The sequence below is a fragment of the Oncorhynchus keta genome, unplaced genomic scaffold (genome assembly GCF_023373465.1).
Source record: "Oncorhynchus keta strain PuntledgeMale-10-30-2019 unplaced genomic scaffold, Oket_V2 Un_contig_496_pilon_pilon, whole genome shotgun sequence".
NCBI classification, from domain to species: domain Eukaryota; kingdom Metazoa; phylum Chordata; class Actinopteri; order Salmoniformes; family Salmonidae; genus Oncorhynchus; species Oncorhynchus keta.
Genome location: NW_026288052.1, coordinates 165139 through 179069, shown reverse-complemented (window position 1 = coordinate 179069; position 13931 = coordinate 165139). Strand labels below are relative to the sequence as shown.

Here is a 13931-nt window from a genome sequence, read left to right as displayed (position 1 = left end):
CAACAATTATATTTAGTATTACTACATTCACCAAAGTATTCAACATATTGTCAGCAAGTGACATTTTCAATATGAACAGGTGTCATTGAAAAGTGAAATGATATCTCTGTAAAAATATATATGCTATATACAGTATATCTGAACTACTGTATACAGTATATCTGAACTGCTATATAAAGTATATCTGAACTACTATATACCGTATATCTGAACTACTATATAGAGTATATCTGAACTACTATATACAGTATATCTGAACTGCTATATACAGTATATCTGAACTACTATATACAGTATATTTGAACTGCTATATAAAGTATATCTGAACTACTATATACAGTATATCTGAACTACTATATAGAGTATATCTGAACTACTAATCTGAACTACTATATACAGTATATTTGAACTGCTATATAAAGTATATCTGAACTACTATATACAGTATATCTGAACTACTATATAGAGTATATCTGAACTACTATATAGAGTATATCTGAACTACTATATACAGTATATCTGAACTACTATATACAGTATATCTGAACTGCTATATACAGTATATCTGAACTACTATATAGAGTATATCTGAACTACTATATACAGTATATCTGAACTACTATATAGAGTATATCTGAACTACTATATAGAGTATATCTGAACTACTACATAGAGTATATCTGAACTACTATATACATTATATCTGAACTGCTATATATAGTATATCTGAACTACTATATACAGTATATCTGAACTACTATATACAGTATATATGAACTACTATATACAGTATATCTGAACTACTACATCCAGTATATCTGGACTACTATATACAGTATATCTGAACTACTATATACAGTATATCTGAACTACTATATACAGTATATCTGAAATACTATATACAGTATATCTCAACTACTATATACAGTATATCTGAAATACTATATACAGTATATCTCAACTACTATATACAGAATATCTCAACTACTATATACAGAATATCTGAACTACTATAGACAGTATATCTGAACTACTATATACCATATATCTGAACTACTACATACAGTATATCTGAACTACTACATACCATATATCTGAACTACTATATACAGTATATCTGAACTACTATTATACCATATATCTGAACTACCACTATACTGTTCCTTGTTCAACTACTGATTCTACTGCCACTATTCTACTGTTATTACTACTGCTACTAGTTTCTTCAACCACCACCAGCACCACCGGCACCACCACCTCCACCGGCACCACCATAACCACCACCACCATCACTACCGCCACCACCACTACCCCCACCGCTGCACTCTAAGAAAGAAAGGTGCTATCTAGAACCCAAAAGGGTTCTTCGGCTGTCCCCATAGGAGAACCCTTTGAATAACACTTTTTGGTTCCACAGAGGAACCCAAAGGGGTTCTATCTGGAACCAAAATGGGTTTTACCTGAATCCAAAAAGGGGACAGCTGAAGAACCCTTTTGGAACCCTTTTTTCCAAGAGTGTACTACCACAACAACAAACAATAACCAAAACAAACCATCTTAAGGCTGATGTAGGTCTTACCGGCGGCGCCTGTGGTAGTTGTCCATTGCCAAAACACAAGTAATAGAGGCAGAGAGAGACCCACCAAGTCCATGTTAGCCCTCCTCTCCCATACACAACCACAGATGAGCGGACAGACAGAGAGATAGAGAGAGAGAGACAGGGGCTCCTGATCCAACCTGCTATAGCTATCTAAATTAGCTCAGAATGTGTGCGTTACACACTGGGTCCCCTCTATCATTCAAAGTAGCAGTTTAGGTCTCAGTAAAGTAGAGATGGAGAGGGAAAGAGTGATTGAGTGAGAGAGAGAGCCAAGAGACAAAGAAAGGAAGAATGCAAAGGGTGGACAAGTGAGTGGGCATGAGTCCAGTGTTGGGCACTGAAAAGCTTAGTGACAAAACAGAGAGAGAGAAAGAGAGAGAGAGAGAGAGAGAGAGAGAGAGAGAGAGAGAGAGAGACAGACAGACAAACAGAGAAAGAAAGAGCGAGAGGAGGAGAAAGAGGGAGAGGGGGTAGCCGGACCTATTGCTAAACTCTGTCTGGGTTTGTTGATGTATGAGCTTGGAACAAAAGTAGACTAATCCATCCATTGGTAATCTAGATAACTCCTGCACATCGGTGAGAAAGTGGGCATGTTGGCACGCGTGTGTATGTCTTATTTGTTTGTTTTCGGTTTAATGCAACACTAATTTCTCAGAACAAGCTGTCATTAGCGTTTGCATGAAGCACTGGGCAGCAGGACAGATTATGACAGAGTGAGACAGAAGTAGGCAGAGGGAGGGATGGAGGAACAGACCTGCTTTAGGACCCAGAAGGATGGGGAGCAACAGACCTGCTTTAGGACCCAGAAGGATGGGGAGGAACAAACCTGCTTTAGGACCCAGAAGGATGGGGAGGAACAGACCTGCTTTAGGACCCAGAAGGATGGGGATGAACAGACCTGCTTTAGGACCCAGAAGGATGGGGAGGAACAGACCTGCTTTAGGACCCAGAAGGATGGGGATGAACAGACCTGCTTTAGGACCCAGAAGGATGGGGATGAACAGACCTGCTTTAGGACCCAGAAGGATGGGGATGAACAGACCTGCTTTAGGACCCAGAAGGATGGGGATGAACAGACCTGCTTTAGGACCCAGAAGGATGGGGAGGAACAGACCTGCTTTAGGACCCAGAAGGATGGGGAGGAACAGACCTGCTTTAGGACCCAGAAGGATGGGGAGGAACAGACCTGGGGAGGAACAGACCTTTAGGACCCAGAAGGATGGGGATGAACAGACCTGCTTTAGGACCCAGAAGGATGGGGATGAACAGACCTGCTTTAGGACCCAGAAGGATGGGGATGAACAGACCTGCTTTAGGACCCAGAAGGATGGGGATGAACAGACCTGCTTTAGGACCCAGAAGGATGGGGATGAACAGACCTGCTTTAGGACCCAGAAGGATGGGGATGAACAGACCTGCTTTAGGACCCAGAAGGATGGGGATGAACAGACCTGCTTTAGGACCCAGAAGGATGGGGATGAACAGACCTGCTTTAGGACCCAGAAGGATGGGGATGAACAGACCTGCTTTAGGACCCAGAAGGATGGGGAGGAACAGACCTGCTTTAGGACCCAGAAGGATGGGGATGAACAGACCTGCTTTAGGACCCAGAAGGATGGGGATGAACAGACCTGCTTTAGGACCCAGAAGGATGGGGATGAACAGACCTGCTTTAGGACCCAGAAGGATGGGGATGAACAGACCTGCTTTAGGACCCAGAAGGATGGGGATGAACAGACCTGTTGTAGATCCCAGAGGAATGGCTACAAGAGGAATGGTCTTCAAGTAAACCTTTTTTTTTAAAAGGTCCTTTAAAGAGTAGAATGAAGTTGCCCATAGGCACTGATCTAAAGTCAGTTCTGAGTTTCCCCCCTAACACTTAGGCTACTTAGGTTAGCATTTGGTGAAGATACACTGATCCTAGATCTGTGCTAAAGGCAACCCCTATCTGGTGCCAGATTGTCTTCTCCATGACCAATATACTAGTGTTTGATAAGAGAGGAATAACCCACATCCAAAGCAACGACTACAGGCCTGAACTGTTACCTTGGGAACGGTGACACACACACACACACACACACACACACACACACACACACACATATAGATTCATGCTACACACATCACAACTGCTGCTACCAGACTCTTATTTACTGTTACTAATACTGCACCATTTAAACACTTGGCCCCCAATCCCCCTTTCCCTGATGTATAAATATTGTACTATAAATTGTGCCTTCCTGTATACTTGTGCTAAAAATGTATTATATTCTACTGAGCCATTTCCTTTGTGTTCGTATTATTATGTTTTATTATTTATTTTTCGTGTTGGATTGTCGAGAAGGAACCTGCAAGTAAGCATTTCGATGGACGATGTATAATCGATGTATATCGTGTATCGTTAAATAAAGACTAAATAACAACAAAAAATACATACAACTAATAAAACGTGAAACTTGAAAGTGAGAACAGAGCCCTCTAGCGTTGGTAAGTGGCAAGAACAATAGTGTTTCGTCGTGCGCAGCATCAACGGGACATTTGTACAATGTTTGCAAATCCTTGACGCATGAAAACAACGCCAGGGGGAACCCTATTCACACAATATTGTGGATGGAGTTCTATCAACAATAGAATGGTCACTTCGGGTCCTCTCTGTTATGCCAGGAAATGTACATATTTTAAAACATATCTGCTATTTGCATATTATATCTGGCGGGAGATATTATTTCCACAAAACCACTGAATATGGCTAGCATATTGCTATATATAATGCTGACCACAAGTCTGTTGTTGTGAGATATGCACAATTGGTTTGGGACAAAATAATTGGACGTTTTCTATTATGTCTATGTGTTGTCTTGATAGGCGTAAATTGAACAACTAGGCCTAGAGCTAAAGCCTCTAACTTTTCATCTCTCGTATCAACGGTATTTTTATTTTTACAACGCTCATTAAAAATAACCTACATCCTTTCCTCTTCCAATTTGCGCTCAGCACTGTGTAGTTGGCAGTTCAAACGTGCAACCATTGAAAAATGTTATGCAATTGCCATGACCTCTAACAGCTTTCTATTGGCTCGGCAACATCGTAGGGGGCGTGGCAAATACCTTTCTCCCTATTCCATTGGTTACACATTTGTAAAGGGGGCGTGGCCTACTGGCTTCATTCACAAATCTCCGCTTGAGCGCCTCTTGTTCATGAGCGCGAGGAATTTAAAGGACCCGGCACATCTTCAGAGCGACACGTTTCCCGATCAGCAGTGTGTATTTGCCCTCCATTAGTTTATTCATCCCGTCGTTATCATATCATCAGAACACAGAGATGAAATAGATAACATTCCCGTGTGTTCTCTGCTTGCCAAACTGTTGTTATGGAATGTGGTCTCCCACAGCCAAACAATGTGCAGGTGCAGACCACGTGAGAACACAGCCTAGAGAGAGAAGGCTAGTTAGTGTCTGATGTCCCCCTCTAGTCCTCTGGCTTGGCTGTCTAATAGGAGCCTGATACAGCACTGTTAAACTGGGATAGAGAGGGAAGGGGAGGAGATGTGCAGTTTACATAATCCTTCTGTATAGCGTTCCTCCAAGAGGTATACTACAAAGCAAATCAACTTGTCTAAATATTCTGAAATAACTTTTACATTTAAAAAGAAAAGATAAACTTGAAATGGGCATGGTCGAATTGACTTAACAACAAATAACACATATCTAAGTTTAGCTTCCTTAAAGAACCATAAAATCAACAGTACTTTCTGGCTATTTATCAAAGTTAGCTGGCTAACTGCTTTGTAGTATCCTTCAGGTTTATCAGTTTACATTTACATTTACCTTTAAGTCATTTAGCAGACGCTCTTATCCAGAGCGACTTACAAATTGGTGCATTCACCTTATGACATCCAGTGGAACAGCCACTTTACAATAGTGCATCTAAATCTTTTGGGGGGGGGTGAGAAGGATTACTTATCCTATCCTAGGTATTCCTTAAAGAGGTGGGGTTTCAGGTGTCTCCGGAAGGTGGTGATTGACTCCGCTGTCCTGGCGTCGTGAGGGAGTTTGTTCCACCATTGGGGGGCCAGAGCAGCGATCAGTTTTGACTGGGCTGAGCGGGAACTGTACTTCCTCAGTGGTAGGGAGGCGAGCAGGCCAGAGGTGGATGAACGCAGTGCCCTTGTTTGGGTGTAGGGCCTGATCAGAGCCTGGAGGTACTGAGGTGCCGTTCCCCTCACAGCTCCGTAGGCAAGCACCATGGTCTTGTAGCGGATGCGAGCTTCAACTGGAAGCCAGTGGAGAGAGCGGAGGAGCGGGGTGACGTGAGAGAACTTGGGAAGGTTGAACACCAGACGGGCTGCGGCGTTCTGGATGAGTTGTAGGGGTTTAATGGCACAGGCAGGGAGCCTAGCCAACAGCGAGTTGCAGTAATCCAGACGGGAGATGACAAGTGCCTGGATTAGGACCTGCGCCGCTTCCTGTGTGAGGCAGGGTCGTACTCTGCGGATGTTGTAGAGCATGAACCTACAGGAACGGGCCACCGCCTTGATGTTAGTTGAGAACGACAGGGTGTTGTCCAGGATCACGCCAAGGTTCTTAGCGCTCTGGGAGGAGGACACAATGGAGTTGTCAACCGTGATGGCGAGATCATGGAACGGGCAGTCCTTCCCCGGGAGGAAGAGGAGCTCCGTCTTGCCGAGGTTCAGCTTGAGGTGGTGATCCGTCATCCACACTGATATGTCTGCCAGACATGCAGAGATGCGATTCGCCACCTGGTCATCAGAAGGGGGAAAGGAGAAGATTAATTGTGTGTCGTCTGCATAGCAATGATAGGAGAGACCATGTGAGGTTATGACAGAGCCAAGTGACTTGGTGTATAGCGAGAATAGGAGAGGGCCTAGTTTACTGGTGTCTGATCTGTCACTACCCTCACTGACCTGGCCTCTAGTCCTACCTACAGACACCCACCACACCTTTACCACACATATCCTTCAGACAGACCTTTTACAACAACAACGGACGTAAACAAAATGTGACACCTACGTGCATCAACGTTCTACAGTCATGGCATCTCAGCGTTTTCTAACCAAGGAAGTTTTCTAGGTTCCAGTCTTTCTAGTTTACTTCTCAAGCTCTGACCCTCTGGCGTATGTTAGTTCCCATGAGTCACAGTCAGCTTGTATTCCACCCATACCTGTGCTCTTCTCCATTACTTACACCATTAATACACATTGTATAGGGCTACAGAACCCAGAACAGCTTTACTACACTGCAACTCTCATGTCACAGGGAGAGCACCTGTCACTCAACCAGTTGTCCTGTCATCTTTCACCCTGGCCTTTCCCCTCCTGTCAGCCACCCAGTCATCTCAATAGAAAAAGATGAGATTATATCAACGATTTTCATATTGACTGATCTGATATCACTGATCACTTTCTGGCATAGCACCCAGCTAAAGAACATTTATCCAGGAAACACTTCTGTAACTCGTCTCTCTACTATGTTATTGAACTTTAACACAATCAGTCATCAGCAGCTAGCGAGGCTCCGACTCAAGGTCTGTAGAGCCTATTGGAACTCACTGCCCCCGGTTGAGAATGCCTGAAAACACACAGACCATAGATATGGGGGAAGGGTGGAGAGGGGGAAGGGTGGAGAGGGGGATGGGTAGAGAGGGGTATGGGTATAGAGAGGGGGATGGGTAGAGAGCGGGATGGGTAGAGAGGGGAGTGGGTAGAGAGGGGGGTGGGTAGAGAGTGGTGTGGGTAACTCACCATCATAAAGGACCTCACGTTAGCCTATATATACACACCCAATAACTCACCATCATAAAGGACCTCACGTTAGCCTATATATACACACCCAATACCTCACCATCATAAAGGACCTCACATTAGCCTATATATACACACCCAATAACTCACCATCATAAAGGACCTCACGTTAGCCTATATATACACACCCAATAACTCACCATCATAAAGGACCTCACGTTAGCCTATATATACACACCCAATAACTCACCATCATAAAGGACCTCACGTTAGCCTATATATACACACCCATAAAGGACCTAACCTATATATACACCATCATAAAGGACCTCACGTTAGCCTATATATACACACCCAATAACCTCACCATCATAAAGGACCTCACGTTAGCCTATATATACACACCCAATAACTCACCATCATAAAGGACCTCACGTTAGCCTATATATACACACCCAATAATCATAAAGGACCATCATAAACACACCCAATACCTCACCATCATAAAGGACCTCACGTTAGCCTATATATACACACCCAATAACTCACCATCATAAAGGACCTCACGTTAGCCTATATATACACACCCAATAACTCACCATCATAAAGGACCTCACGTTAGCCTATATATACACACCCAATAACTCACCATCATAAAGGACCTCACGTTAGCCTATATATACACACCCAATAACTCACCATCATAAAGGACCTCACGTTAGCCTATATATACACACCCAATAACCCACCATCATAAATGCCAAGAGTGTGCAAAGCTGTCATCAAGGCAAAGGTTGGCTACTTTGAAGAATTTCAAATATAAAATATATTTAGATTTGTTTAACACATTTTTGGTTACTACATGATTCCATATGTGTTATTTTATAGTTTTGATGTCTTCACTATTATTTTACAATGTAGAACATAGTACAAATAAAGAAAAACCCTTGAATGAGTAGATGTGTCCAAACCTTTGACTGGTACTGTTATGCCCAGAAAAACACCAGCAAATCTGAAAGTGATCCCTGTTTCACATCAAACCAATTAATATATTATTAAATAAAAAGTAGCTCATACATTGCTGTACTATTGTCACGCCCTGGTCGAAGTATTTGTGTTTATCTTTATGTATTGGGTCAGGCCAGAGTGTGGCATGGGGTTTTTGTATTGTGGTGTGTTTTGTCTTGGGGTTTTTGTATATAGTGGGATTGTAGCTAGTGGGGTGATCTAGCAGAGTCTATGGCTGTCTGGAGTGGTTCTCAATCAGAGTCAGGTGTTTATCGTTGTCTCTGATTGGGAACCATATTTAGGTAGCCATATTCTTTGGTTGTGTTGTGGGTGATTGTCCTGAGTGTCTTGATGTCCTTGTGCTGTGTTAGTTGACACAAGTATAGGCTGTTTTCGGTTTTCGTTACGTTTTTGTAGTGTTTTGTATCGATTCTTGTTACGTTTGTTTGATTAAACATGGATCGCAATCTACACGCTGCATTTTGGTCCGACTCTCCTTCACCACATGAAAACCGTTACAGAATCACCCACCGTAAACGGACCAATCAGCGTGTCAACAGGCAGGAGCAGCCCAAAGAGGAGATGCGCAATAAGGATTTCTGGACATGGGAGGAAATCCTCGACGGGAGAGGACCCTGGGCTAAACCAGGGGAGTGTAGCCGCCCAAAGGCGGTACAGGTGGAGGCAGCGAGGAGAGCAGAGTCAGCCGGAGAGAGGAGCTGGCGATTTGAGGGAACACGGTTGGCAAGGAAGCCTGAGAGTCAGCCCCAAAAATTTCTTGGGGGGGGGCTCAGGGAGAGAGTGGCAGAGTCAGGAGTCAGACCTGAGCCAACTCTCCCTGTTTATCATGAGGAGCCAAGGAGGAGACCAGAGCCGGTGTTGGAGGTGAGCGAAGCAGAGACTGTGAAGGAGTTAATGGGGAAATTGGAGGAGAGAGAAATGAGGGAGTTGCTGTGTTGGTGCTTTTTGCATGGAATTAGCCCGACGGAACGTGTCAGGGATTTGATGGCACCTGGGTCAGCGCTCCATACTCGTCCTGAGGTGCGTGTTAGTCGGCTGGTGAAGTTGGTGCCAACCTCACGCACCAGGCCTCCTGTGCACATCCCTAGCCTTGCACGTCCTGTGCCAACACTGCTCTCAAGATCTCCAGTACGCTTTCACGGTCTAGCCCATCCTGTGCCACCTCCACACACCAGCCCTCCGGTAGCAGCTCCCCGCACCAGGCTTCTTGTGCGTGTCCTCGGCCCAGTACCACCAGTGCCAGCACCACGCATCAGGCCTACAGTGCGCCTCGCCTCTCCTGCGCTGCCGGAGCCTCCCGCCTGTTCAGCGCTATCGGAGCCTTCCTCCTCTACAGCGCTGCTGGAGTCTCCTGTCTGTTCAGCGCTATCAGAGCATTTCTACTCTCCTGCGCTACCGGAGTCTCCCGCCTGTTCAGCGCAGCAAGAGCCTTCTTCCTCTACAGCGCTGCTGGAGTCTCCTGTCTGTTCAGCGCAGCCAGAGCTGTCAGCCTGCATGGAGCAGTCAGAGCTGTCAGCCTGCATGGAGCAGCCAGAGCTGCCAGTCTGCAAGGTGCTGCCAGCCTGCATGGAGCAGCCAGAGCTGCCAGCCTGCATGGAGCAGTCAGAGCTGCCAGTCTGCAAGGAGCTGCCAGTCTGCAAGGTGCTGCCAGCCTGCATGGAGCAGCCAGAGCTGCCAGTCTGCAAGGAGCTACCAGTCTGCAAGGAGCTGCCAGTCTGCAAGGTGCTGCCAGCCTGCATGGAGCAGCCAGAGCTGTCAGTCTGCATGGAGCAGCCAGAGCTGTCAGTCTGCATGAAGCAGCCAGAGCTGTCAGTCTGCTTGAAGCAGCCAGAGATGTCAGTCTGCATGAAGCAGCCAGAACTGCCAGTCTGCAAGGAGCTGTCAGTCTGCAAGGAGCTGTCAGCCTGCATGGAGCAGCCAGAGCTGCCAGTCTGCAAGGAGCTGCCAGTCTGCAAGGAGCTGCCAGTCTGCATGGAGCAGCCAGAGCTGCCAGCCTGCATGGAGCAGCCAGAGCTGCCAGTCTGCAAGGAGCTGCCAGTCTGCAAGGAGCTGTCAGTCTGCAAGGAGCTGTCAGTCTGCAAGGAGCTGTCAGCCTGCATGGAGCAGCCAGAGCTGCCAGTCTGCAAGGAGCTGCCAGTCTGCAAGGAGCTGCCAGTCTGCATGGAGCAGCCAGAGCTGCCAGCCTGCATGGAGCAGCCAGAGCTGCCAGTCTGCAAGGAGCTGCCAGTCTGCAAGGAGCTGTCAGTCTGCAAGGAGCTGTCAGTCTGCAAGGAGCTGTCAGCCTGCATGGAGCAGCCAGAGCTGCCAGTCTGCAAGGAGCTGCCAGTCTGCAAGGAGCTGCCAGTCTGCATGGAGCAGCCAGAGCTGCCAGCCTGCATGGAGCAGCCAGAGCTGCCAGTCTGCAAGGAGCTGCCAGTCTGCAAGGAGCTGCCAGTCTGCAAGGAGCTCTCAGTCTGCAAGGAGCTGTCAGCCTGCATGGAGCAGCCAGAGCTGCCAGTCTGCATGAAGCAGCCAGAGCTGTCAGTCTGCATGAAGCAGCCAGAGCTGCCAGTCTGCAAAGAGATGCCAGTCTACAAGGAGCTGTCAGTCTACAAGGAGCTGCCAGTCTGCCAGGATCCGCCAGTCTGCCAGGATCCACCAGTCTGCCAGGATCCGCCAGAAGTGCCAGTCAGCCAGGATCCGCCAGAGGTGCCAGTCGGCCAGGATCTGCCAGTCGGCCAGGATCCGCCAGTCGGCCAGGATCCGCCAGTCTGCCAGGATCCGCCAGAACTTCCAGTCGGCCAGGATCTGCCAGTCAGCCAAGATCCATCAACCTGCCTGAGCTTCCTCTCACTCCCGAGCTTCCTCTCACTCCCGAGCTTCCTCTCACTCCCGAGCTTTCTCTCACTCCCGAGCTTTCTCTCACTCCCGAGCTTTCTCTCACTCCCGAGCTTCCTCTCACTCCCGAGCTTTCTCTCACTCCCGAGCTTTCTCTCACTCCCGAGCTTTCTCTCACTCCCGAGCTTTCTCTCACTCCCGAGCTTTCTCTCACTCCCGAGCTTTCTCTCACTCCCGAGCTTTCTCTCACTCCCGAGCTTCCCCTCAGTCCCGAGCTGTCCTTCAGTCCCGATCTGCTCTTCAGTCCAGTGGGGTTCTGGGTGAGGACTACTAGGCCATGGTCAGCGGCGAGGGTGGACTATTCAGGGACGCGAGGAGAGGGGACTGGGACATTGACTGAGTGGGGTCCGCGTCCCGCGCCGGAGCCGCCACCATGGACAGACGCCCACCCGGACCCTCCCTGTTGTTTTGAGGTGCGTTCGGGAGTCCGCACCTCAGGGGGGTTCTGTCACGTCCTGGTCGAAGTATTTTGTGTTTCTTTATGTATTGGGTCAGGCCAAGGTGTGGCATGGGGTTTTTGTATTGTGGTGTGTTTTGTCTTGGGGTTTTGGTATACAGTGGGATTGTAGCTAGTGGGGTGATCTAGCAGAGTCTATGGCTGTCTGGAGTGGTTCTCAATCAGAGTCAGGTGTTTATCGTTGTCTCTGATTGGGAACCATATTTAGGTAGCCATATTCTTTGGTTGTGTTGTGGGTGATTGTCCTGAGTGTCTTGATGTCCTTGTGCTGTGTTAGTTGACACAAGTATAGGCTGTTTTCGTTACGTTTATTGTTTTTATAGTGTTTTGTATTGATTTGTGTTACGTTTGTTTGATTAAACATGGATCGCAATCTACACGCTGCATTTTGGTCCGACTCTCCTTCACCACATGAAAACCGTTACAACTATTTAAATAGTTAATGTTAAACACATTTTTAGAGCGATATGATGACAGTGTAACGATGGCCAGGTTTTCGCCAACAGGGACAACGAATGGGAAATGGCCAGGTTATGAATGTCACATGTTGAAGAGGAGTGTTGCTGAGTTCATAGTGAGCTGGATGTATGGGGAGAGGAAGTAACCTAACACTACATATATTGTATGCTATACACTGTATACACACCCAGAAAACAGCAAATCTGAAATTAGTTCCTGTTTCACATCAAAGCAATTAACACCTTTATTAAATCAAGAGTATCCTATACATTATTGTTGTGTGGGTGTGCTATTGTGTGGTCTCTGTGTGTGTTTTGTCAAATCAATCAAATCCAAACAAATTGCATTTTACACATGTTCCTGAATATGAGTGAAATGCTTACAAGTCTTTCCCAACATTGCAGAGTTAAAAAAAATCTAAAAAATCAGGAGGAATAAAATACACAAATACACAAGTGTGTGTTTTTGTGCGAGTGTGTGTGTGTTGCATGGTGAAGAGGAGGGTCATTGGGTTAATGTTTAGCTGTATGTATAAGGGGATGGAAAGCTTTAGGTCCCTAAGCACCGTATGCTATATGCCTCTGTGACTGTATTGGCTTTCCATGCCTAGAAGACCATATCAAATCCTAAAGTGTTTACTATTTGACCATAAAACACACAGTGAGTGAGGAGAATATTTGCATTGTTGGGAAGTTTGTGTCACCTGTCCACCCATCTCTGTACCCACCCCCCTCTCTACCCATCCCTTCTGCATTGTTGGGAAGTTTGTATTACCTGTCCACACATCTCTGTACCCACCCCCTCTCTACCCATCCCTTTCTGCATTGTTGGGAAGTTTGTATTACCTGTCCACACATCTCTGTACCCACCCCCCTCTCTACCCATCCCTTCTGCATTGTTGGGAAGTTTGTATTACCTGTCCACACATCTCTGTACCCACCCCCCTCTCTACCCATCCCTTCTGCATTGTTGGGAAGTTTGTGTTACCTGTCCACACATCTCTGTATTGAAAACACATTTACACATTTCTGACTTCTTGTAAACCATTATTGCCTAACATTGACATTATACGGTACAAAACAACACAAACAGACACAAAAACATACTGGCATGGATTCTACAGGCTGCCACTGCCCATAATAACTATATCAATGTGATCTTCGTTCTCCTACCTGTTCCTGAGGTAGCCTATTTCACACATTGATAATGACTTGTGGTTTCTCTAGATCAGAACGATGAGAACAGAACTCTGTTCCAGACCCGGTGTGAGGTGTGACCTTGAATGGTGCCGCGTAATCACGTGCGCACTTCTCATGTCAATGAGAAGAACCCTTCGCCCACCAGAGTTATAGGTCTGCCTAATATAGCATTTAGGACTAGACCATCAGGTACAAATTAGTCAGCATATTGACCTACGCCTCTATCCTAAATATTTTATACAGTATAACTCATTTTTATTCTAGGCATTCATTATAATAACTATACAGGCCTAAAAAGACGTGCTCGTGTGCGTGTGTTTACACCGCTCAGCCGTAGTTGACTGAGGCACGAGTAGACTACCCACTCAGCCCTAACCACGAGCCCCACATGCATGGGCGGGGCTTTGAGTGCCCCGCTGACCCACCAATCAGCAGGCAGTAAATAATTCACTGGCTGCATGGATCCACCAATAGAGTTTGTAACTTCAGACGAACAACCAATAGGGCACGAACAAATGTGGGCACGTGTATCCGTGCACATGTTGAAGA

The 13931-nt window shown here is 46.3% G+C and overlaps 2 protein-coding genes across 7 annotated transcripts in view; both read right to left on the bottom strand.

Moving 5' to 3' along the window:
* The window catches only part of LOC127925026 (carbonic anhydrase 14-like), a 54722-nt gene extending 52769 nt beyond the window's left edge, over positions 1 to 1953 (bottom strand). For 3 of the 6 annotated variants that reach the window (XM_052509704.1, XM_052509707.1, XM_052509709.1), the window contains exon 1: positions 1580 to 1950. In XM_052509704.1, the coding sequence (XP_052365664.1) occupies positions 1580 to 1652 (73 nt within the window). In that variant the 5' untranslated portion in view covers positions 1653 to 1950. Of the gene's footprint in view, positions 1 to 1579 lie in introns of all 6 variants that reach the window. The other 3 variants (XM_052509706.1, XM_052509708.1, XM_052509705.1) reach the window with 3 other exon arrangements.
* A 152-nt stretch (positions 1954 to 2105) lies between these two features.
* LOC127925036 (uncharacterized) lies at positions 2106 to 4890 on the bottom strand. Its single transcript, XM_052509771.1, has 3 exons — positions 4822 to 4890; positions 2803 to 3472; positions 2106 to 2753 (listed from the first exon to the last, which is right to left on the bottom strand). Exons 1-3 carry the CDS (start codon positions 4888 to 4890, stop codon positions 2233 to 2235), a joined length of 1260 nt encoding a protein of 419 aa, XP_052365731.1. The 3' UTR covers positions 2106 to 2232.
* Between the last annotated feature and the right edge of the window lie 9041 nt (positions 4891 to 13931).